The sequence below is a fragment of the Petaurus breviceps genome, unplaced genomic scaffold (genome assembly GCF_028583685.1).
Source record: "Petaurus breviceps papuanus isolate PSGF00001 unplaced genomic scaffold, PetGlider_PUasm1.0 90845, whole genome shotgun sequence".
In the NCBI taxonomy this organism is placed as follows: domain Eukaryota; kingdom Metazoa; phylum Chordata; class Mammalia; order Diprotodontia; family Petauridae; genus Petaurus; species Petaurus breviceps.
Window position 1 is genome coordinate 2,788,650 of NW_027187359.1, and position 26,761 is coordinate 2,815,410.

The window sequence follows — 26,761 nt, forward strand, 5'->3', positions numbered from 1 at the left end:
CATGGTCCCCAGGGCTAAAATAGAAGGAATGGGTGGAAATTGCAGAGGGGCCGATTTAAGTTTAATGTAATGAGGAAAACCTTCCTAACAATAAAGAGTTCTGCCACTGTGGAATGAACTGCCTCAAGAAATAAGAGGTTCTCCTACCCTTGAGGTAAGTCTGCAAGCATATTCTGGATGATCCCTTGTTGGGGGAATTGTATGGGAATGGGGTTCTCATTCAAGTACAGGCTGGACTAGGAGTCCTCAGAGGTCCCTTCCAACTCTGAAATTCTACGACCATTTCTATAAGTCTTCATTAACTATGAAATCTGACAGGTACAAGTCTTAAAAACATTATGAACCCCATTTATTTCTCTAGTATTGTATTACATGGCATGACAAGATTTGTGAAGCTAACATTCAAAACTGGGCTACAGAAGTCCACTTTTTGATTCTCCTATAAATCTCTAATCCATATGGGTAATCCCACCACCAAAAGAGATCTCCCTGGATCACTGCAATTTGATTCTTTCTAAAGGGCCATGGTATTCCAGGATTTGTAGCCATATAATAGAACCAGAAAGACATCGCTGTTCAAAAGATGATTTTGTTTAGGAGCAGGTTGGTGTTATCACTAGAGGAGCTGTGCAATTTCCCAATGTAATTACCATCACTCTCTTTCTTGTGACTCCTCGGCCCAGTTCACTGCCAGCTGGCAGGGCCTATCCACAAAGCAGGAACAGATGGACCGATTCGAAGATTATATAGCCAACTATATGTAATTAGCTGAGGAATATGGGCTCTTTACTAACTTGGTCTTTTTTTTAATAGATTGCTAGGTTCATTTCAAAAGCCATGAATTTCACAGAAGAAATCCAAAAGTTTTTCCTGGCTTAAGGCAACCAGTACAATATCATTTGCAAATATGAGTAAATGGAACACCTGACCACGTCTCAAGAATCTCTCTTCTACTCAGAGTCTGCACAGGGTATCTTCCATTACCATAACATTAGTGAGCACTTTTCTCAGGCACACTTCTCTGTTTTATGTCTTAAGTAATGTTTATTTGTTATCAGAAGACCACTAAACAAAATTTGTTCTATGGTTGCCACTATCATGGAACCTTGTATGATTTTAATACATTTAAAGGTCAAACCCTAATGGAGGGCCTTTATAACCATATTTTCTGCTACTGAATCAAACTTTTCTGCAATCAAAAAATGATAACCATAGGGGAGGTCTTGCATTCAAAGTGGCTTATCTTAACAGAAAGGAAGTGATTGTTCACAGATGTGGGAGTCATTTCCAAATGAGTTATTCATGACTAGTCAGACCAGAAAGGTCAAAATTGATACCAATTTACAATGGCAAAAATGAAAAAACACCGTGTGCAATTACACTAACCTGACCTATTAAAATAAGGTGGGGAGTATAGAAGAGAGGAAGTGGATAAAAGACTCGATTATTGCCATTCCTATCAGAGGCTGAAATGGCATAGAAAAGTTTCCACACCAAGGTCAAAATGGCTCAGAGACTGACTCAGTGGGCATTATCTCTGTCAAGCAGAGATACAACAGCCAAGGATAACACTGGTCTAGTGTACAAATTTATTTATAAAACACTGCAGGAGATTATAGGCCATATCATCTCACAAAACAGGAAAAAGCAGTAAAAGAGAAAGCAGGACAGCACAAAGTTTGGCAGAGGACACAACTAAGCTACATTATCTTCAAGAGCATGTACAGATGAAAAGGGAATGAAGACAACACATAGAAACAAAACAGAAGAGATTTGCAAACATTTCTGTAATGACTTATTTTCAAAATCAGAAACAGCAGAACCACCACATCTGAACCTCAGGATCTGATGCAGTACATAAGGAAGCAGAAATGGAATTTAAGAAATGAAGTTAAGATGAATAGCTAGACCAAACCAATTTCACACCAAATAAATCCATGCTAGAAGGGACACAATTTTGAAAGCCCTCAGGGATTAATCAATTCTCAAAGAGAAGATTAACAAAAGAATAGAATTATTTGTGGTATCAACAAATAGAACTACTTTCTCATCTCACTGGTCCAGGCACATATTGAAGGTATCCTTGATGAAAGTATGAAAAGGGAACAGGCTTCTTACAGATCATTTTCTAAAACAGACCACATCTACAACAAAAGAATTCTTTGCATAATCATTTTTATATTAGCAGTTTTCAACCTAAATTCTCTAGTTAGCTCAAGACGGAAGCTCTGTGTACCTGACTAGTTTAGGGGATGGGAATAGAGCCAGAATAAAAAAGTGACCTAAGGATATTTGAGATTACTTTTGAACCTGACTATGTCCTGTTACCTACTGCTTCAAGTCTTTGTATCATCTGCAAATTTGATAAGTAGAAATCGTAGTTTCCTTGAAAGCTTACTTTAAACATTTCTACATGAGGCCTTTTCTGTTCCCTGCCTCTAGCTATTCCTGCATCCATCTCCACCTCCCATTACTTTGTATTCATTCTGTATAGGAACTAGACCTGTGTTTTCACTGGTATAGGGAACTCTAGGGTGAGGAAACTCCTTTACCAACGAATGTGAGCACTACTGAAAGGCTGAATGCCTGGCCAAGAGTCACAAACAGTTATTACTTGAAGTTGGATCTTCCTGGGTTGAGGGATAGCTCTCTAGCTGCTACACCATAACACATCTCTATTTACTTTGTAGAGACACATTTGTACATTTTGTCTCTCCCTAAAGAATACAAACTCCTTCAGGGCAGGGACTATTTCATTTCTGTTCTGTATCCTAGCACAATGCACAATACTCATCAGGTGCTGTGAACAACTTAGTGACCTGCAAATTTGATAAGCACGTCACTTATACATGCTTTCATCCAGTCACTAAAAAAAAAAAAAAGTTAAACAGTACAGATCCCTGTGGTACCATCACTATATATGTATCTCTTCCCAAGTTGCCATCCCAGCATTAATGAATGCTTTTTGGATATGGCCATTCAGCCTGTCCTGAATCCACCAAATTGTACAATTTCCTAGCCCATAATACTTTTCTGTGTCCACATAATTCCATGAATGGCTTTGTCAAATGTTTTCCTTAAATCTAGGTAAGCTACATCTATAGCAATATAATAAACCTGTTAAAAAAGAAAAAGAAAATGAGGTTACTCTGTCATGATCAGTTCTTAATTTTCAAAGATTACTGCCCTTGGTGATCTCTGAAAATATCATAGTGTAATGGAAATGCAAATTTAAAGATCTTCCCTGCCCCTAGGCCCCTTGATTGGCTTAAGAGACTCTGAGAACATTCCTTGATTCGAAAATATACTCTGCCTCCTAATAGGCTGAATGTGGTCACATGGAGCCTGTGGCAGGAGGCTTGGTTTTCAGGAATGCCCACACCTTGATGCTGTGTGATTGGGCAGTGGTTCTAGAGGGTGGTTACATTCTCTGAGCCAGGAGAAGGCTATATGAGTCCTGATGTGAGGCTTTGCTTTGGGGGCTCACTTTGAGAAGCGTTCTGTGATTTGATCAGATGAGACTCTGGGAAGCCGTTGTTGAGAGCCCCCCCCCCCGGCTTTGAAAAACCCAGATGTTGATTTGGTATGGATGTAATGGTTGCACAGTTTGGAAACCTGTCTGCTTGATCTGTTTCTCTGTCTCGATAATTCTGTCTGTATACTCTGAAGTTCGGGGTGCTGACCTTTTTCCCCTGAACTAGGTAAACGATATATGTTTAACTGATTAAAGTAAGCTTGTTAACCCATTTTGAGTTGCTTTCCTTTCACAAGGCAGATCCAAGAACCTGTGCTGGCAGCCACCCTGGGGACGCTGGGGTGCTTGCTGCTACACACAGGTAATGGCTCAATGAGCACATATGTTAGTTCTTTCAAGACCTAAGGATATACTTCCAGATATGGACTAGCCGGCTTGAACTCACTAAGGGCAGCTGTGTCCTCTGATTTTTTCCGTACTTATCATGGCTATCAACTCCCCATGAGCCATTTTACTTCTGTCCTCTCCTGTCCTAAGAACTTTCTCCTTGTCAGAAAATATACAAGCAAAATCATACCCAAGCAGCTCTGCTTGCAATCAGTCATCTACTCTAAAAAGCTGTCCTATCCGTTTGATCTACCACTTTTCTCCAATACTCTATCACTTAAAAAAAAAAATTCTGGGGCAGCTAGGTAGAGCAGTGAATTAGAGTACTGGCCCTCAAGTCAGGAGGACTTGAGTTCAAATCCAGCCTCAGACACATAACACTTACTAGCCATGTGACCTTGGGCAAGTAACTTAACCTCAATTGCCCTGCCCTCCCCCTTCAAAAAGGAAAAAAAAATTTCTCTTAAGTCTCAGATTTCTTTACCAATCTCAGCTCATTTTGTATTTTGGCACTCCAGAAATCTTAATAGGATCACAGTAGGCTTTTGGATTCATCCTTGATTACCAGTTCTTGGTTTCATCTTATACATCTAAGTTGGTTGATAAGTTCCTCTGCATTTATATCAGTCTCTTTTAGACCAACAATTCTTCTTCTTCCATATTAGAACTGTTTTTTTCTGGTCTTCAGAATTTCATTCTTGAGCATTTTCCATCCTTCCTGAACTGACTTTCTCTGTAGAATTTTAGGTCAAGGGAATTAAGCTATCTCTGGGAGATTTGTAATCCACTCTTCCAAAATCTAGAGTTCATGTCAGCCTGCCCAACTTTTCTCTTCTTCTGTTTCACAAACTCTTAAGATGGAGTAGTCACTTACCCCCAAGGTTCCCATCATTTCCAACCAAGAAACCAGTTCTTTCTTGTTGGTCTGAATCAGGTCCAGAATAGAAGTTTCCCTTGTTGGTATCTCCACCTTTTGAGGGATAAAAGTATCATTAAGGCAAGTCAAGAAATTATTAGTGGCTCAGCTTTTGGCAGAAGAAGAGAGTTCCAACAGACGTCCAGATAACTGAAGTCCCCTATCACCATTATATCATGTCACCATGACAGGTTTGTGATCTTTAACAATGATTCCTCATCAGTTTTCCTCCTGCTGTCTAGGTAGACTGTAGGATAAATGCTTCAATAATATCACTTCTGCTCTGCTTCCCCTGATCTTCATCCAAATGCTCTCTATTGAACTTTCCCCCTTTGATTCCTAGATTTACTCATGTAAATATATCTTCTTAATAGAGAATGCTACTCTATACTACTACCACCTTGACTACCATCTCCCTTCAGATCCTGATGATGACAGCTCAGGATCCTGAACCCAAGAGTTTTGGGAATACACCAGGCCTGCTTCTATTCCAGCCCCTGCAGACATTGAGAGAAGATAGAGCCTATCTTTCTCATTACCACAAGCAACAACTTCTGACCAACTGCTGCTAAAAGACAAGAAGGCACAAAAGTCCTTGGGAATGGCAGCACCTGTGACTGCCAGTTCTGCTTCCAAGTCAAGCCCCCACAGCCAACATTCAGGGAGGTGGCTCTTCTGCCACTCACATGTCAAGCAAGCCAGCCTAGTTGAAGCAGTAAGGCATCCTGTGGGACAGAAGGCAGCACGTACTAGGCAGGTCAAATCACCACCAACACTTGGGCCACCATTTCTAGTATCACCCTAATAGAAACAGACCAGGATCCTGAACCCAAGGGTCTTTGGAATAGCAATGCTTCTAGCTCAGCCCTACAGCTGTCACCCTGAGAAGCCACCTGGAGATAAACTGCCTGGCCACAACCCTCTTTATGCAAAACCATCTACTGAAGACCTGGAAAAGAGAGTTTCTGTTAACCCTAACCCTAAATGTGTGCACTTTCAGATGGTTCAGCATTAGGAACTGATGTCATTTTCCAATGGAAATGACATTAAAGAAGCAAACTTACCACCTGCTTTGCCTCTGAAGCCTAAGGACCATGGGCCCTTTCTATAGGAATTGTAGCTCGTCAGAATATGAACTCCTTGAGAGTAGACAGTACTACTTTTCTATTCCTAGACTCAAGTGCTCAGCAAAATACTTTACATATAATAAATGCTTCATTAATTAATTTCACCTAGCTTCTTCCTTTCCAATCAGAGAATCACACACACACACTCATACACACCCTCCCGCCCTCCCTCCTCCAGGGCCAAATTCCAGTCAGAGTCCCTATCCTACCAAATCTAAATGATTTTTTTGTATTAGGATCTCTGGTTCACCTTGTTTGTCATCCATCCTTTGTTCAACTTTATATAAATATCTGAAGCTATTGATTTTATTGCCAACTCTTTTCTTGCATTTTGTTTCCTGAGGATTTCTGGATATCTCTATTGATATAAGGAACATTTCATTCTTCCTGATATCCTAGAGCACAGAAGTCATTTTTTGAACCCTTGGCCCTCTTTTCCAGGAATCCTTAATCTAACACACCTGATAAATGGTCATCCAGCCTTTACCCAAAAACCTCCAATGAAGGGGTAATCCCCTATCTTCTAAGGCAACATATTCCCCTTTTAGATAGCTCTGTTAGTCAGTGTTTTCTTACCTAAAATCTAAGTCAGTTTCCCTTTTGCCCTAAGCTGCCCCACTCTTGGGCATTAGAGGGCAGCAATATGGCTCTAGCATCCAGTCTGGTGATTATACATATGCAATTTTCTCCTCCATTTCCTTTTTGATTTGTAAACTCTTTTGATTAGATTTTTAAGGATCTAGGCAAATATATCTTTACTAGCCCTTGTTAAGTACATTCTATCTCTGTCCAAGAACCCATCATCTCTATATTTTAAACCGTGCTCCAGAAATTCACATCTCTCACATCTCGTTCTCAGATACCACCTTCTTAAACAGCTGCTCAGTTCTCAAATCTGCCTTTATCTTCTGAAGTCATTGTCTTCAACTGCCAGATATGATGAAAACACCATCTGTACTCTTAAGGTCTTCAATTCTTTTCCTGCCATTTTATACTCCTTAGCAATGTTTATTAGATTCTTTCTGGTAGTCGTGTGCCCTTAGGAAACACTAGAAGTGCTGTCATCAGGTTTGATGAGTCTTAGGGAAGTTGTCCATCAAGCCCTGAATAAATACCAGTGGACCTCTCTTTTGTTATTTTTAGTTCAACAAATGACTGCCCCAGCAGCCCCTCCTCAGGGAGTAATCAACCAGCACTACTTGTCTCATCTTTTATACTTTTCTGGATAACCTCTTATCTCACAGAATGTATGGATTTGCAGCATCATTTGCTAGAGGACAAGGATGGAGCTGCTTTCTCCACAAAGGATTGAGCTTATTTCTTTTTGGAAAGAGGCTTGTAGATATTTCTTAGCTATAAGTGCAGTTGACCTCTAAGGTCCTTTCCAGTTGAAAACCTATGATTGTATGATCCTTTGTGTCACTATCTTACATCTTCCAGTCTCCTGGCATAAGCTAGGATTCCCTCTCTGTCCCTTCAGATACTTTTTCTTCCTTAAGACAAACTTTTCTCTCATTTTTTAAAGGAACATTCCATTCTTCCTGATAAACTAGAGAACAGAGAACCATTCTTTCAGCCCTTGGCCCTCTTTTCTAGGAGGAAGACAAACCTACACTTTGGACATAGATAGCAATCACTTAACCATTTCAAGAATTCACTGCAAGACTGTCTCTACTCTCCATACTTTCTAGGAAGCAAGATCCTTAGTCCTTAGTCAATCCTGCTAGGTCAGGATATGATGTTCCAGGTTCTGTTCCAAGATCACAAGATGACTCAAATGGCTCATCTTCTCCTTGTCCAGTTTCCCTATATAAAGATTAGAGAAGATGCAGTAGTGGAAAGAGCATTGGCCTGAGGTAAAAAAACTAAATCCTTGTTCGTGCCAGCTCTTCCACTAACTAGTTACCTGTATGATCTAGAAGTTATTTCGTTGTTCTAAGGCTAGTTTCTTCATCTGCAGAGAAAAAAACAAAGGATATTGGACTAAGTAATTTTCCAAAGTCCAGTTCTAAGACTCCTTAATTCTACGGATTGAACAATGAGGCAGAAAGGTAGAAAGGTAGAATTAGAGATCAGGGAATTTCAGAGATGGAAGTATCTTCAACAGTCATCTGATCTAACTGATTCTGGAAAAGGAATCATTAATACAATACACTTGATAAGTGGTCATCTAGACTTTTCCCAAAAACCTCCAATGAGGGGGTGATCCATTGTCTTTGAAGGCACCTCAATCCACCCTTTAGACAGCTCTGTTAGCAAGTTTCTCCTTACATCAAATCTTTTTTTAATAATATTTTATTTTTTTCCCCAGTTACATGCAAATTTTTTAACATTCATTTTTCAAAATTTTGAGTTTCAAATTTTCTCCCTCCTTCTCTTTCTTACATCCTCTCTGAGACAGTAATTTGATATAGGTTATACATGAGCAATGATGTAAAACATATTTCCATATTAGTCAACTTATATCAAATCTATGTCGATTTCCTGCTTTGCCCTAAACTGCTCCACTCTTGGGCATTAGAGGGCAGCAGAGACCCATTCCATACTGGTTCCCTGGCTTTAGATGTCTAACCTGTGATGGGAAGTTAATATAGGCTCATATTCATATAGGGCTGCTGGAATTTACAAATCCTTTTTCTCCTAAAATCCCTGTGAGTTATATAGTACAAATATTATAATCCTCACCTCTAGGTAAGCAAACTAAAACTCAAGATAAGTGGATGGTGGCGAAAAGAATCCTCAAGTAAGAAGACTTGATTTTGAATCCTATCTCTACCACTGACTCACAGTGTGGCCTAAAGCAAATCATCCCATCTTTCTGAGCCTCAGTTTCCCTGTCAGTAAAATGACAGAGTTGGACTTGATGATCCATTACATCCTTATATATTATATTATATATTATACATAATATATATATATTATAGATACATTACAGCCTTATATGCTAAAACTGAATAACTGACCCAAGGCTACCACACAGCTAGATAATAAGTCATATATCAATGGGGAAGGAACATTTTTTATTATTTTGAAAACCTGGGCCTCAATGATATGCATCCACAGCTACTTAAGAACTGGAAGAAGCTGTTGGCAAAAGCATTAGCTGTGAATTTTGAAAATTTTGATTTTGCAAATAGATAACCATGTATTAAATAAAGAAACTGACACTGTGACTGACCTTCCTTTAAGGCTGTGAAGGAGAATTAGAAGAGAGAGGATTCTGTCCCAGGCTTATAAAGATACTAGAGCACATCACTTCAGAAATATTTAGACAAGCACATGTTGGTCAAACCAACATGACTGTAACCAAATCACAGACTTTATAAATGTGGGGAAAATAATACATCTTTTTGTTATTTTGCTTTTTGGAGGGGGAAGAGTAGGGCAATTGGGGTTAAGTGACTAGCCCAAGGTCACATGGCTAGTTTTTGTGTTAAGTTCAGAGACTGGATTTGAACTCAGGTCCTCCTGACTCCAGGGCCAGTGCTCTATTCACTGCGCCACCTAGCTGCCCTTGAAAATAATACATCTAATACAAGACAGGTTTCAGTAAAGCTTCTGATTCTCATTTATAAAATTAGGTCAATTAGGTCTGGAGGACACTTCTGTTCCATATACAAAAGAGGATCCCACTCACAAACAATATTCACTTAACAGCTTGTTAAAGTCATCCCAGGGTCTGAATAGCAAAAGTATTACTCATTTCTTAAGCTAATGATTTGTTTAATGCATTTGCTTAGCAAAGTATTAATAACGGTTCAAAAGACAGCAACTGAATTTAAAATTACAACTGAGCAAAAATGGTCAGTTAAAGATAAGAGGGAAATTTAATAGAATCGAATAGGAAGTAACATATGTACACTACAGGGAGAGGCATTAATGACATCTGCATGGACCACATGGGATAAATAACTAAGCCAGCACAAGGGTAGCTAAAAAAGGTGGGAGTGAAGCTGAATGTCAAATCTCACATCTGAATTTAAAAACATCAACTTCACAAGAACAAGATCTTGAGGCAAGGCTAGATGGCTGTTTCTCTGAGAAAGATTTGAGGGCTTTACTGGGCTCTAAGCTCAAATAACAACAAAACCTGATGTGATTCTTAGCTCCATTAAATGGGGGGGCCTGGGAGGGAGGGAAAGAATAAACATTTATTAAGCACCTACTATGTGCTGGCCATTTGACATATTATGTCATTTGATCCTTATAACAACCCTGTGCTATTATTATCCCCTTTTTGCAGCTAAGGAAACTGAGACAGAGGCTAGATGACCTGCCCAAAGTCCTATACAGCTTGTATCTGAGGCTGGATTTGAATTCAGGTCTTCCTGACCCCAGGCCTAATGCTCCTTTCTTATGCCTCTGGAACCACTCCAGGAACAAAAAAGAGTTGGCAGTCTGCTCCGTCAGACTAAGTCTGAGATACTGTGTTCAATAATGGATGTCTTTTTTTTACAAACGGCAATGACAAGCCAAAGACTGCCCAGAAAAGTGCAACTAGAACGGTGAGGAAAGGCTGAAAAAGTCATGGATATCTGAAGGTGTACAATGTATTCTGTTCAGCTCGAAGGTGGAACTAGGAGCAAGAACCAGAATTTGCCAGTAGGCAGATCTAGGATTATGTCATGAAGTTCTTTATGATGACAACCAGTCCAAAAGGGGAATGGACTTCTTAGAAAGGCAACACTGGAGGTCTTCCAGCAGAGGCAACACAGGGTCTTCTGAGATATTTTTTCCATTTCAGTTGAACTGGATAGACTGAGGTCCCTTCCTATTCTATCATTTTGTCATTCTGTGAACCTCAAGGTGAATATAATTCAGCAATTTGCTGATTATTATTTGTTGTATTTAAAAAAAAAATATGGTTAGCATCATTTTTTTAAAAATACACTTTATTGGTACCTTTTGTCTTCATATCACAATCATTTCCTACCTCATCTTCCAAACTGAGCCCTCTCATAACAAAGAAAGCAAAAATAAAAATATAAAATATATTAAAAAAAAAAAAAAGATCCAGTAGGTGAAGTGACCAGTTTATGATCACAAAGCTCTGGGCCCTGAAGGACTGTTTCCAATTCTAGATTCCATGTTTTAAGAATGATGTGGATAAACTGGCAGGGATCCTAGGAAGGACAACCAAATATTATGGAAAAGCAAACCTATAAGGAAATTGGAAGGGAGGTATGAATTTCAGAAAAGGTTGATGAGGTGATTAAGAAATTTATCCAGGGGCGGCCAGGTAGCACAGCGAGTAAGAGCACCGGCTCCAGTGTCGGGATGACCTGGATCAAATCCGGGCTCAGATACTCAGCACCACACCCAGAAATAACTGGCCGTGTAACCTTGAGCAAGTTACTTAACCCCAATTGTTTTAAAAAAAAAAAGAAATTTATCCAAATGTCTACATCATTATCCTAAAGACAATACCAACCAGCTGTTCTCCATCTCCATTAGAAGCAAACAAAAGCAAGCCTACACAAACTCTGGCAGCTTAGACCTAGAAAAGAGGGAGGCTATGGCCCCTTCCTTCCCTAGAAAGGTTGAAGCCAGAAAGCAGAACCAATAAGGGGAGGGAAGGCACAGTTGGCATGTCCGCTGGGGTGGTCTGGACAGGTCAGTCAGGGTCAACAGAAAGAGGGCAACACTCTTTAACCAAAAACCATCAGCATGAAACAGGTAAGCAATAATGATGAAGATCCCAGACAACAGGTAATGAAGCCCACCTCCTTTTTTACAGCAGAGATGGAGAAATAAGATTGTCGTATACAATGTCAGCTACAGTCTCTGTACAGGATATTTTTGCTTTCTTTGTTATGAGAGGGCTCAGTTTGGAAGATGAGGTAGGAAATGATTGTGATATGAAGACAAAAGGTACCAATAAAGTGTATTTTTAAAAAAATGATGCTAACCATATTGGTTACCTTTCATGGTTATGGCTGGGAGAGAATTCTTATAAAAACAAGGCAAAGAGGTAATCACAAAAGATAAACCATATAATTTTGATTACATGAAAGGTTTGCCACAAACAAAATCAACATAAATAAGATAGGCAGGAAAAGCTGTCTATTTTTTTTGCCTTTTTCTTTTTTGGAGGGGGGAAGGCAGTGCAATTGGGGTTAAGTGACTTGCCCAAGGTCACACAGCTAGTAAGTGTTAAGTGTCTGAGGACAATTTGAACTCAGGTCCTCCTGACTCCAGGGCCAGTGTTCTATTCACTGTGCCACCTAGCTGCCCCAAGAAAAGATATCTATTGAGAAAAATATTTGCATCTCATAAACGTGTGCTATGCAAGATATATAGAGAATTAACACAAATATATTAAGATCATGAGCCACTGCCTAGTGGACAAGCAATCAAAGAATATGGACACATAATTCTAAGAATTAAAAAGTATTAATAAACATGAAATACTTCTCCAATCCGATAACAAAATATAGAAATAACAGTAGTTGGAGGGGGTTTGGAAATACAAGCATACTAAGACACTACTGGTGAAGCTGTGAATTAGTCCAAACATTCTGAAAAGCTACTTGGAATTATACTAAAAGAGTGACTAAATGACCCTTTGACCCACAGATCACAGTGCTAGTTGTATAACCCCAAAGACATCAAAGATCAAAAGAAAGGCCCTAAATACACCAAAATACTTATAGCAGCATTTTTTCGTAGTAGCAAAAAACTAGAAATCACTTAGGTTCTCAAGGATTGGGGAATAGCTAAGCACATTGTGCTACATAAATGGAATGAAATACTATTGGGCTGTAAGAAACAATGGAAATAAAGAAAACTATATGAAAATTTATATAAACTGAAGTAAAGTGAAGTAAGTAAAACCAGAAAAAGATAAAATTAAAACAACAGAAATGGAAAAAACAAAAACAACTAAACTGTATAATTATGGTAACAAAGTCTGGTACTCAAGAGATAAGAAATGGCATCTCCTTTCCTTTTTGCAGACGTGGAGGACTGTGTGGTTCATCTTGCTGAAATACTTTTTTTTTCCTTTTTGTTTTTAATTCTTTGTTACAATAGATGGCTTTATGTGATGAGAGGACATTTTAAGAGGCAGGTAATGGAAAAAACAAAATATATTAATAAAAATCTCTCAGGAGAATAACTAGGAGCAGTGTGAGTCCAGGTAGGAAGGAAGGAAACAAACATTAAGGACCTACCATGTGCCATGGTGCTAAGTGTTTTACAAATATTACCCAATTCGATCCTCACAACAAACCTGGGAGGTAGGTGCTATTATTAGCCTTATTTTACAGTTGAGGAAACTGAGACAGACGAAGATTAAATGACTTTGCCAGGGTCATACAGCTAGTAAGAACCTGGTGGCATTTAAACTCAGACTTTCCTGACTCTGGGCCCCTCTTCATCCAGTATACCACTTCATTGCCTAGTGAGGAGTGATTAATAAGATGAGGAGAAGAGGAAAGACTTCTTTTAGTCATGCATTTTTAAGAGGTATTAACTGAGATGAAAGCAGGGAAATCAGAGTTCTCCCTGGCAGGTGGTTGTCCAGGCTAAATTGAAGACACTGGCCTATGGGCCAAAAAGGTCAACGAACACTATGTTCAAAGGCCATGATGTAGAATCATTTCAGAGATGAGGATACTGAGGAGATGGTCCTCTAGAGCACTGGCAAAGCTAGGGAACTGCATACAATACTTCAGGTGCAGTATGACAAGAGAAGAGTCCAGGGAGACTTCCCCCTCCTGTGTGCTGAACACTATGCCTCTGAAGTTAATCCAAGATCACATTAACTTTTTGGACTGCCATGTTGACTCATGCTTAGCTTGAGGTCCATGAATAAGCCCAGTTCTCCTTCAGACAAATTGTGTTTTCAGCCGAGCTTTCCTTCACCATCCTTTATTAGTGAAGTTGATTTTCTTCAACTCCCTAATCTCTCCTGGGAGAACCCATCACCTATAGTTTATCAATCAACAAATAAACATTTAAGCATCTACTATTGCTAAGCAACAGAGATACAAAAAGAGGCAAACGATGCTCTGCCCTCAAGGAAGTTACATTCTAAAGATGGAGACAATAAAAATCATGCAAACAAGCTACATACAGTATACATATGAAATAATTAAGAGAGGAAAGAGTCTGGGAAAGGCCCCTTGATGAAGATGATAAAGGAAGCCAGAGAAGCTGGGGGGCAGAGATGAGGAAGAGGGGCATTCCAGGTACAGTGGAAAGGCAGAGGAAATGTCTGAAGCCTAAAGATGAAGTGTTGTTCCTAGAACCACTAGGAAGAGAATATCACTGGATAAAAGAGTACATGGCACAGACTAAGGTCTAAAAAGACAAGAAAGGTAGGAGGGGCTAGGTTATGAAGGGCTTTGCATGCCAGAGAGTCCTGGAGGTGATAAGGAGTCACAGTGGAATTTACTGAGGGTGGTGGAATGGGGTGACACACTCAGACCTGTGCTTTAGAAAAATCACTTTAGGGGGCGGCTAGGTGGCGCAGTGAATACAGCACTGGCCCTGGAGTCAGGAGGACCTGAGTTCAAATCCGGCCTCAGACACTTAACGCAAAAACTAGCCATGTGATCTTGGGAAGTCACTGAACTCCAATTGCCCTCCAAAAAGAAAAAAGAGAAGAAGAAAGAAAGAAAAAATCACTTTAGTGACTGAATGAAAGATGGAATGGAGTGGACAGAGGCTTGAGGTAGACAGACCTACCAGCAGGCTATTGCAGATAATACAGGCCTCAGGATATGAGGGCCTGCACTAGAGTGGTTGCAATGTCAGAAGAGAAGAGGGCACGTGCCAGAGATGGTATAAAGGTGGAATCAAGAGGCCTTGGCAACAGATTGGATATAGGAGGTGAAAGACAGTAAGGAGTAGAGGATGATGCTAGCTTAAGAGAATAGGAAGATGGTGCTGCACTCCACAGTAATAGGGAAGGGAGGAGGGAGAGAGAGTTTAGGGGGAAAGATAATGAATTCTGTTTTGGATATATGGAGTTTAAGGTGCTACTGGACATCCAGTTCAAGATGACTGAAAGGCAGTTGGAGTTACAAGACTGGAAGTCAGTAGAAAGGTTGGTGCGGGAGAGATAGATATGAGAATCACCAGCAGAGAGATAGTACTTCAATCTATGAGAGTTGGTGAGATCACCAAGTAAAGTAGCGTAGAGGGAAAAGAGAGAGGAAGAGGGCCCAGGAGAGAGCCCCAAGAGACACCTATGGTCAGAACGCATGATCTGGCAGAGGAGCCAGCAAAGGAGACTGAGAAGAAGCAGTGAGACAGGCAGGAGGAGAAGCAGAACAGAGGAGTGTCCTGAACATCTAGAGAAAACATCAAGAAGACAATGATTAGCAGTGTCAAAGGCTACAGAGAGGTCAAGAATGAGGACTGAGAAAAGGGCTACTAAGAGATCACTGGTAACTTTAGAGACAACAGCTGGGTGGAATGATGAGGTCAGAAACTAGATTGTAAGGGGTTAAGAAGAGAGTGGGAGGAGAGAAGGTGAAAGCATCTAGTGTAGATAGTCTTTTCAAGACTTTTTGCCACAAAAGGCAAAAAAAAGAGATATAGAACAATAGTTAGCAGGGATGGAAGGACCAAGTGAGCATTTTTAGAGGATGAGGGAGACATGGACACGTTTGTAGGCAGCAGAGAAGAAGCTAGTAGACAGAGAGAGATTGAAAATAAGTGACAGGGGCAGCCAGGTAGCACAGCGAGTAAGAGCACTGGCCCCAGAGTCGGGATGACCTGGGATGGAATCCAGGCTCTGATACTTAGCACCACACCCAGAAATAACTGGCCGTGTAACCTTGAGAAGTTACTTAACACCAAATTCTTAAAAAAAAAAAGTGACAATGGGGATGACAAGGGGCAATACTGGAGACAGAAAGGAATGGAATCGCTTATGTAGGTGGAAGGGTCAGCCTTAGTAAAGAGTGAGGCCACCTCTCCATGTGAGACAGGTAAAGAAGGAGAGAGTGGGAGAAGGCATCTGAGTGATATGAGATGAGGAAGAGGAGAGAAGAGGGAGCATTCAGTGAATGGCCTCATTTTTTTCTGTAAAATACAAGGCAGTATTCTCAGCTAAGAGGGTGGAGTGGGAGGGAAGGGAAACCACAGAAAGTTTGAGGAGGGATGAAAATGTTTAGAAGAGCTGCTTTGAAGAGGGGGACAGTGAGTTGATAATGGAGGCACAGTAGGACTGCCCGGCAGCAGTGAGGGTCCAGATGAGGTTGTGTTACATAAATTTCTAGTGGATCCAGTTGGAACTGTTGTGTGATTTTCTCCACCTTCATTCAGAAGAATGTGTGTAGGAGCAACCAATGATGGAAGTGATCCAAGGCTGAGGCTTGTCGGGGTACAACTGGCATTCTGATAAGTAGGCTAGGGATTCAAGAGAACAATATAGAGTGGAATTGGTTCACCAAGGGGTCAGGATGGGGAAAAGAGGAGGGAGTAGCTAATGCAGTGGTGATGGTCTGAGAGAGAACAGAGAGGTGGAAGGCTTGAAGCTCACAGTGTGCAGGTGAGGGAAGACAGGAAAAGGTGAAAAGCCTGCAGATAAGGGGACTTCAGAATTCTTGAACATGGAGATGGTTCTTTTATGGCTAATGGTAAGATGAAGGATATGACTATCTTTGTGTGACTGAGTTGAAATGGAAGAGCAGGTCACAGGAAGTGAATCAATTGAGGAACTGAGTGGTTAGGGTGTTTGCAGGAGTCGCTATGTATGCTGAAGTCTCCTAGTATGAGTGCAGAGAAAAACTGTGAGTCAGCTATCAAACTCATAGAGGAAGGAAGGACCTGGGAGTCTGGAGACAACTATATATAACAGGATTTTAACTGGGTGGTAGATATGAAAAGCATGGACCTCAAAGGAAAAGGAGTTACTGAGTGACAGAGGCAGGGAGAGAACCTGGACATGGCAACAGGGAGCTAGGAGTAATCCAACTCTCCACTCAACCAGTGGGTTGAGGGGAAAGAGTGAAGGAGTGGCTAGGGAGGCTGTGTTATCAGGGAAGAGCCAGGTTTCAGTAACAGCTAGAAGATGGAAGGAGTAAGACAAGAAAATATTCAGGATGAAGGGAAGTTTGTTGTCTGTGGAACAGGCATTAGAGAAGGCACAGTGGAAGGATGGCATCTGGTTGGACCTTTGGAATGGGAAGGCTAAAAAGGATGGGAATAAGGAAGCAGGTGATGGATGGGGCGGTGGTGGGGAAGGGGTGTTGGATGATGATCTACAGGGGTTCAGAATAACTGAAATTCGTAGGGTAAGAGCTGGTATAAGAATGCTCATCATCGAGGGGAAAGTGCACTCCTCTTTTCAGAGGAGGATGGCGATGGGGCTGGAGATAAATGGAACACAAGATGAAAGGCAGATGGTCAAATGGGAGGCCCTCTTTCACTACTCCTCTCCTCTCTGAAGTCTAGAGATTCAGCAGGCAACTGCTTGGCAAGAGATGGAGGGCAAACTTGCACAGCAAGAAATGGAAGTGCCCGGTCCCCATGGACTTTCCTCTCTGTCTTCCCTCAAGGGATGGGCACAGGAGGAAATGGAAGGCCTATGCACCTTTTTGCACCAAGGGTTCTTTTACATCGGGCGGACAGAGGGAGGTAAAAGTTGTCATGTGTTGACACAGATGGAAGTCACTCTGATAGCCCCTAGCAGCCTTCTCTTGGGGGACACAAGCAGCAGGAGATGGAAGGTATGTGGCTAAAGGAAGGTCTCCAGAAGGAGGTTTATCCCCCCAAAAAGGGAGCAGAAAGAACTTGGTTATATGACATGTAAATTCCCTGAGGGCAAAGACTGCTTAATTGCTGTTTTTTTTTTTACTACCTCCCTCCTCCCTCAGCACAAAGACAGTCACATATGTAGGCATTTAATAGACGCCTGTTGATTGACAAAAAGTCCCGAAAACATTGCAGTGTGTGGTTACCACCAGCAAGGGGTACCTTTGTGTGTCAAACCATAAAAATGGGTTCAATAGGACCCTAATCCTCAACTGCCCCAAAAGTTTAAACATTTCATGTTGTCAAAAGAATCAGATAGTGAGGCTTCATGTTAACCTGGGAGATCATCAGTCCAACTCCCTCAATTTTCAGGTAAGAAAACTAAGACACAGGAGAGTTAAGTGGTTTGTCCAAAGTTACATGAGTTAAGCAGATGACCCCATAGCCAGATTTTTCCATAGGCTGTCCTACACGAGGATAGTACAGACCAGATGATTAGGGCGTGGCCCCAGGGACTGCTAACAGAGACAGAAAGGAAGCCTGATGACTTGTTCTTGCTTCCAAGTTTAACCTGACACAATATTACCTAGATGTTGAACTTCTTTTCTCGAATGTCTAGTCCTTTCTTAATCCTTGACCCAATGCATCTATGCTATCACTGAGCCTTTCTAAATCCTTAGCTTTGTTTTCCACTACGAATATGCCTGACTTCTTCTTCTGAGTTTCTTCATACCATTAGAATAAAATTTTAGGCAAAAGAAATACCCAAGCCAACTGGAAAGTGGTACTTATTCATCTTCTTGTCCACCCTGAACCCCCTTCACAAACTTCTTCTCCCAATCCCCCTATCTCTGTCATCCCCACTTTCCTAGACACCCAAGGCTTGAAACTTTGGAGTTTCCTTAGCTTCCTCCCTCTCAATTCTGATCAATCAGTCAACACATATTAAGCCTTCATCTACTTATATCTGTGTCATTCCAAAAAAGATTAACTTCCTGAGTTGTTGAGTATCTCCTACCTCCTCATTCATCTTGCATATCGATGTTAAATCAATCTTCTTTAAACACTGCCTTTCTTATGTCACTTTTTCTGTTCAAAAGTCATCAGTGGCTCCCTGATTCCTTCCTCGTACATCAAGACTAATCTAAAGCCCATTTCCTGGCCTCTCTATCACATTTTGGCCCCTCTCTGCCTATCCAACCTTCCCAATTGTGACTATCATGCCCATTATCCAAAGGCCCACCTACTTTATGAGTTTTCTAGTTTTACAAGTTTTCTTGCCGACTCTTCACTTCCATGGTCTTCTTTTTCCTCTGAATTCATATCACTACTTATGGTTTATACCACTCAGCTTAGCATTTAATTATATGCCACTGTGTATTTCATGCCATTGTTTCATATGTTCTTTTTGTCTCTGAGACAACTAGAAGGAAAACTCCTTGAGAGCAGGGCCCAACTCTCGTATTTTTTCTGCATACAAATAAAAACTTGTGATCGCTTAACTTTGACATTCCCATGTTAGACCAACTCACCTATGTTAGGAGTGCTAAGTGCCATGATCCCGTAGTAGGAGAATGCCCCTGTCTCAAACTTCATGTTCTCCTTCCCAGCTTCAACTTCCACCTTTCCCTGGAAGGACATGGGTATGAGGGCTACAAACAAAGGAAAGAGGAAAACAAGACGAGAGAAAGAGGAAAGGCAGGAAGAAGGCAGGGTAATTTGGTTCCATCTAGCTGAGATGAAAAAGACTATTTTTAGAATCTTAAAAGGACAAGGATTGGGAATAGGCAGGTTTCTTAAGGAAAAGAGACAGTGGGACAAAGTATTGTGCCTTTAAGTCTTCTATGATCAGGATGACAAAGCTCAGAAGATGAAGGAGCAGAGTTCTGAGTTCCCTATGCACACAAGACATTATTGTGATGGGGATCTATGTATGCAGCCAGAGGCTAGGGAGTGAGGGAAGTAGGGTAAAAGGAGATCAGGTCAGGCAGTAGAGCCCAGAGAGAAGGCAGGAGGGAATGGGACCAGGCTGCCTATGAGATAAAAGAGGGAGCTCACCTGTAATATGAGGATGAAGAAGTCAGCAGATTTGTTTCGAACATATAGGTAATGCCGGGCACTAAGTTTATGGCGTTCATCAAACTTCAGCTCTTGAATGACATCTGGGTACTTTAGCAGGCGAAGGAGGATCTTCTCAGATATTATTGAGGGACCAAATAGGGGCAATTCTACGGAAGACAGGAGAGGATGCTGTCATAGGGGTGTGGATCCCCCTTCCCCTGGCAGCTGTTTATATATAAACCTTCAGAATGAGGCATCTAGTTAACAGTTTCTTTGTGACTACATTTGGAAAGAAGGGCACTTACCGTGTTTCCCCGATAATAAGACACTGTCTTATTATTTATTTTTGGACAGAAAAACACCAGAGAGCTTATTTTCAGGGGAGGGCTTATTTTAATGAACATTGACAGCAATTTTAATAAACAGGTAAATGTGAACAAAAAAATGTACCTTTATTCAATAAGCAAATCACTGGGGAAGAACAGGATGACGCGCTCACTGCTGCAGCTCTGATTGGATGCAGCTCGGAGCATGGCGTGTGTTTCACCCGGGGAGGGGGGGACAGTGCATACAGAGGGTACCGTAATGTAGCGCAGGGGATCACCTTCACTACAGTAGCAATCTCAATAGGGCTTATTTTCAGGGGAGGGCTTATTTTAGAGGAATCTTACACAGTAAGGGGAGGGCTTATTTTCGGGATAGGTCTTATTATCGGGGAAACACGGTAGTAAGTTCCTATACTGGAACTGGCCTCACTATTTGTTTAGATCCCTATAAGAGAAGGCTCTGACAGGAACACTACCATAGAAGGAATGCTGAGGGAATCAGTTTTGAGGCAGGGGGAATGAAACTGGGAAGAGGGATGGGAGAGAAACAGAAGCAGGAGGGAAGAAAGGCATGCCACAGGCCCTCAAGGTCTCTGGGAGATCCGGGTAAGAAGTCAGGAGATGTCTATTTTGTCAGCTCTTTTCTGAGGGAGCTGTAAGATGGAAGAAGTGTTGAGGGAAGCAAAACAAGGAGGAACACTTCCAAAATTTAAGTGAGGACCATGGGCCTGGTCACAGGTAGCAAAAGTATTGCAAACATGACTTTGTTACTTGTCATGAGTATGAGAACATATATCAAGAGGGTTATAAATGCCTTCTCTTCCCCGTTACATGTCCTTGTATAGGGCTACCCAAAGCTATGTGTCACCAAGGGACCTCCACAGATCATCCCCTGCCTGATGCCAACTTTATCTCCTCCCCAGTGAGCTGGGCATAGACTCCATTTTCATTATGGTCCCTTATGATCTTTAGCCCAACTCCAGATTTTTGCTGGGAGTGTAGAATAGATACTCATTTATAATGCAAACAACCTGGCAATCCCAGGGGAAAATCAAGCTTTATCCTCTCCAGAGGCAGATATACTATCCTTAACCCTTCACACACTCTTTACCTCATTGTGCTACTCCATAGATTGGTTAGAGGCTAAATGTTTGGGTTTTTTTTAAAATCACCATCTCTGATATCCTTGGAAACTATACATTCTATTTCACAACTGAGTACACCCTTCCCCCCCACCCCCCATCCCTTCCTTACGGCTTACCAGTTGCCAGGAATCGGTGAGCAGCCAGAAGTAGCTGGGGTGAGATTTTCACTCTCATCTCATTGTCAGGAACCTTGAAAGCTGAGAAATCACGCTTGTTCTTTTGATTGTTTACCCGTTTTCGGCTCCGGTTGTCCACTGCAAGAGAAGGGGTTTAGGTTAAGTTTGGCCTGATGATCTCATCAACCTGAATTGCCCCAAATTGGAAGGAATTTGTTTCTCCCATGTCCTGACCTTCTCAACCCAAGCATAATGAACTCTAGGTCAATTCATGGTCCCAAGCTTGTGGCTGACATGTGAAAACATAATAACGCCTTCAGCTAGTTGAACATGAGGCTATTGGCAGGGACTGAGCCTTCTTGGGAGGATTGTGCCCTTGCTGCCATGCCCTTAGTCAGGACTAGGGGGGAAGAACTTTTGATGATCTATTATGAGGTGGGTGAAAAGGGAACGGGTGAGCCTTACTATACATATCAGACTCATCCAGGATCTCCGATTTGATGATCTCCTCAATGACATCCTCCAGAGTCACCAATCCCAGGACTTCATAAAAAGGGTCACCCTCACCCTCGCTGTTCACCTTTTGCACAATGGCCAGATGTGACTTCCCTAGGGAACAAGACAATGAATCAGAGGAGAATGAAACAGGAACCAAAGGTTAAACCTACCAGTCGGGCCACAGGTTTCCCTCCAAAAGTACTAAAATCTTCTGTGAAGGAGCATTTATTTGTACAGAAGATCATGTTGGCTTAGCCAGAACAGATATAGTCGCCTAGAAGAAAAGTTTCTGTCCTGATGAATCAATTAATAATCACCAAGCAGTTATTATAGAGTATACTGAGAACCACTGAAGCAAGGTAGGCACTATGCCAAAGACCTTATTTATGCTTAGATATGCCCTGTGTACCTGTACCTATATATATATATACACAATGTACAGACATTCACTCATTCATTCAACAGCAATTTATTAAGTACCAACTAACTATATGCCTGGCACTATGCTGGGTGCTGGTGATATAAGTCACCTCTAGGAGTTTTCATTCTATTGGACTATATGCCCACAAACAGGGTACAAGGGTGACACACAGTTCCAAATATCCCTGTCTTCATTTTTCCACAAATATAATTTTCCCATGGCACATACACAGCTGCATATCTATGGCCTATGAGACAGCCCAAGGCACATTTTCTTAGTTCCCAAAGCTATTAACAAATTAGCCCAGGCTGTGATTAGACCATTCAAGGGCTGCAATTAGGGAGGGGGCTGTCCACTTCACACAAAAAGAGAAGGGTATGAACTAGAAAAGCCCACAAATGACCAGAGCTGTGGGAAGCTGCTCAGCTTCCCAGCTTGGGCTTCTGAGAGCAGGCAGAGGCTTGTCTTTGAAGGATTTCTCACTCCTTAGACCTTCATCCACAGGGCAGTGAAAGTTCATTTCTCTGACTATCCCAAAACACTGGGGAGGGAAAACAGATGATAAGGATTGGCCTAATCCACAAATGGGACCATGTAAACCCCACACATGTACAGACATATGGAAACATCACAAAGACAAAAGGAGTTGTGAAGAGCATGTCAATACCATGCTGCTACCTACCTCTTGCTAAGTATATCTGGCAAAATACTATGTTCGTAAATCTTAAAACAGCAACAACAAACTCAACACCCACTCTAATTACCAGCAAATACTCAATTCAAATGGATCTGTGATACACTGATGTGTATGCTAGTCACAACCCATCCATGCCAGCCCACTCAGTGAGAATGTCTGCGTCTTAAGTTCACCACAGGGGTCCAGCTAAAAAGCTGGAGGCCTTCTTTAATTGCCCTGACATCAGGAAGATCCCAGTGTCGAGTCTATGGTGAATATGATTTGATGACAGGAATCTAATTATGCTCATTATGAACCTTCCTAGATTTCCCAGGTCAAGAAAGCCCAACCAGACACCCCCCTCCCCTCTCCCACCTCCCCTATGTTAGAACAACTTGTCTAACACAACCTCAATATCATTTCCCTAAGACCGTCCTCTTCTCTACCCAACTCTGTCTGTCTAGAGCACCACCATTCTTCCATTCTCCTGGGTTCAAACCTCAGCATCATATTCACTGTTCACTCTTACTCTTTTCACTGACAATAGCTGTTTCTATTTGTACAACATCTCATGTCAGATCCCTTCTCTACACTCACACAAGCATTATTTTTAGTTCAGGTCCACATCCTCTCTCACTTGCAACATTAAAAAAGCTTCCCAGTAGCTCTCCCTGCTTCCAGTCTCTTCCTTCTCCAAGCCACCCTCCACACGGGAGCCAAAATCACTGCCTACACCCATATCTGACCATATTCTCTTTGGTTTTTAAAGCCCTCGGCAATTTGGCCCTAATGTTCTGTTTCATTGTACTATTACTCTACATCTCACACACTAGAATCTAAGCAAGCTGAACTCTTTTCTTTCTGATACACAGCCTTCCATCACTCAACTCTTTATGTTTCCCCAGCCATACCCCACACCTACTAGCTCCTTCCTTCTGCCTCAATGAATTCCTCTGTTCTTTCAACATGCAACCCAAACACCATCTTCCAATCTAACTGGTACTTTCCTGATCTCCCCAGCTGTTCTCCTTTCTCAGTAAGTACCCTGCATTTCTTTATTATTTACTCTGAATATACTCACACATTTAATAGTTGATGACTGGCTGATACATATTGTACTCTACAACAGAATGTAAGCCCCTGACAACAGAAATTGTTATATTTGTTTTAGCTCTGTATTCCCAAAGCCTTAAAAACACGAGAGCTGTTTAATAAAAGTTTTCTACAATGAGGGGCTGCAAAGAACAGAAAACTAAGGGAACTAAGAAATTAGAAAACTAAGGAGATGCCTAACAAATCAGGGCATTTGAATGTAACAGAACACTATTGTGCCATAAGGAGTGATGGTGAGGGTGGTTTTGAAGAAACCCAGGAAGGCTTACTGAATTAATGCAGTTGAAATGAGCAGAACCAAGAGATCAATTTATATAATAACAACTCTGTAAAAACAAACATAACAACAAAGTCACATGAATTCTGATCAAATAAATAACCAATGATGATTCCAGAAGACTGTTGGTGAAGCAGTCTCCTGAAAGAAAGGTGATAGACTTAGGGTGCAGAATGAGATATACAGTTTTTGGACTAAGGCAAGATGGAATTTTGTTATGCATATATTTGTTCCAAGGATATTTCTTTTAATGGTGAGAGTGTGATGGGGAGAGAAAACAAATACTAACTGAAAAAAAAAAAAACCACTAAAATTTTATTTTAAAAAAGGCAGGGGGTGAGGAGGGACCACTCTCTCAATTGTTGTCTTTATCAATCTATTATCATTAGCTCCTGCTAATAAGAGAAGGACCCCCAAACAGAAAGTGACAAATAACAAGGAAAACTCTAAGCAAGTCAAGGGTAGCCTGGTGGGCAGAGAAATTCAGGGCCTGAGAAACTAGGTAAGATAGAGAACAGAGTAGAACAGACAATTTCTCTTAAAATCAGCTAAATTGAGCCAATCAAATGAAAGTGAAGATCGTGAGGACCTGGGGTGGGGGCAGCTGCAGGTGTGAGGAGTCCCTCACTCCAATGGACAGCTCTATCTATGGAGCCCAGTGCGGCTGTTTTATTTTCTTTTATCATGCATATTTTACAACTGGGAGGGATCTGAGAAGATATCTAGTAATTTTATACATGAAGAAACTGGACCCAGAGAAATGAAACGATTTGCCCAAGGTCCTACAAGGCAGTTATGTGATTGAGACCCAGACTTCCAGACTCTCAGTTGGCTGTTCTTTCTTCTATAACAACACCAAATCTCTCCTTTTATTTCTGGTTTTGACTTTGGTGACAGTTTCTCCCTTCCCAAACTCACTCTTTTCCCTCAGGAAGGGGGCTTCCAACTTAGTAACGTGTCTCTTTAGGGGAGGGAGTGCTCCTTCTTATGGAGAGACTTGATCCCAGGGCCTCAATAATCTGAGAATACTTCATCCCACCCACAAAACCCTCAGTCCCCACAAACCCACCCCACAGGCTCTTGGGGAGACACACATCAGGACAAACAAACAATTTAAAAGTTGAGTTGGGTCTCTCTGGCTAAAGCTATGATTTCAGATTTAATGACAATAATTATACCTTATGCAGTTGAAATGAGCTAATTCCTTTTGTGGGATCATTTTGCTGTCCTCAGCCATCCTGCCTTCTCTTTGCTCCATGTGGTATACTGGATGGAGTGCTGAACCGGAGTCAGAAAGACCTGGATTTGAATCATCCCTCTGACACTTACTGACTATGTGAACAAGTTCCTCCATCTCTCTCAGCTTCAGTTTCCTCAGCTGTCAATGAAAGTGGTTGGCCTAGAAGGCCTCAGAGGGCCCTGCCAGCTCTGAATCTCTGACCTTGTATATCCTCTGGGGAACTGCAATTTGGTTGGATTCACTCTTGTACACTGACCTCCCTTTTCACAAGAAAACCAAATCTCACATTTAAGTTCCAAAACACCTGGGCAATGTATCAATGCATTAAGTCCAAAAGGGAGCACATCTGAGGCACACGCATGTCAGCTTACACCCACATACACATAACTCCCCTAGGCCTGCTTCATACCATCAGATCTCATTACACTCAGTATCAGAGACCATTCGAACTGAAGGGAAATAAGCCATGTAATTCTACCTCCTTGTGTTAATAACAGCAATAGTAACCCTTGATATTAGCACGCCAGTCTTGCCGTGAGCTTCATACACATTATTTCATGTAAGCCTCACAACTGTGATGAGGGCACCACAGGTATTATTAGTCCAATTTTGCAGGTGAGAAAGCTATGTCATGCAGTGATAGAGCCCTAGCTCTAGAGTCTGGAGGACCTGAGTTAAACTTTGGCCTCAAACCTTTACTAGCTGTGTGACCCTGGACAAGTCACTTCACCCTGTTTGCCTCAGTTCCTCATCTGTAAAATGAGCTGTAGAAAGAAATGGCAAGTCACTCCAGTATCTTTGCAAAAAAAAAAAAAAAAAAACAACCCAAATGGAGTCAGGGGAGAGTCAGACACAACTGAAACCACTCAACATCAACAAACCGAAGCTCAGAGAGGTAAGGTCATTTTCCCAGTCGCACAGCAGACAAGTTTGAGAGGTGTGATTTGAACACATGTCTTCCTGACTTCCAATTCACCATGCCTATACTCACTGCTTATACTACCACATTGCCTCTAAGGTCCAAAGGCCTAGGCAGCAGTAGGAGCAGAGAAAGCCCAGGCGATCTGGACATGGCTAGTCCTCGTTCTGCTACAGAACAATTATGTCTACATTCTGTTACAAACATCTGGTCTGATAATACCCATTATGGGGGAGAAAGTGATGAACAAAATAAAACCATGCTAAGTCAAACTGTAAGAATTTAGAATTTGTACTTACTATGACACTGGTAGCTGTTATTCAGCAAAAGTATGAAATATATGGCATTACTCAGG

General features: G+C 41.5%; 1 protein-coding gene across 3 annotated transcripts in view; it reads right to left on the minus strand.

Moving 5' to 3' along the window:
- The window catches only part of CNNM4 (cyclin and CBS domain divalent metal cation transport mediator 4), a 64,271-nt gene that overhangs the window by 14,072 nt on the left and 23,438 nt on the right, over positions 1-26,761 (minus strand). For 2 of the 3 annotated variants that reach the window (XM_069071904.1, XM_069071905.1), the window contains exons 2-6: positions 21,728-21,871; positions 21,263-21,400; positions 19,673-19,842; positions 19,147-19,243; positions 4,737-4,832 (exon numbers count right to left, since the gene is read on the minus strand). In XM_069071904.1, coding sequence (XP_068928005.1) covers positions 4,737-4,832; positions 19,147-19,243; positions 19,673-19,842; positions 21,263-21,400; positions 21,728-21,871 — 645 coding nt within the window. The remainder of the gene's footprint in view (positions 1-4,736; positions 4,833-19,146; positions 19,244-19,672; positions 19,843-21,262; positions 21,401-21,727; positions 21,872-26,761) is intronic. The other variant, XM_069071907.1, reaches the window with a different exon arrangement.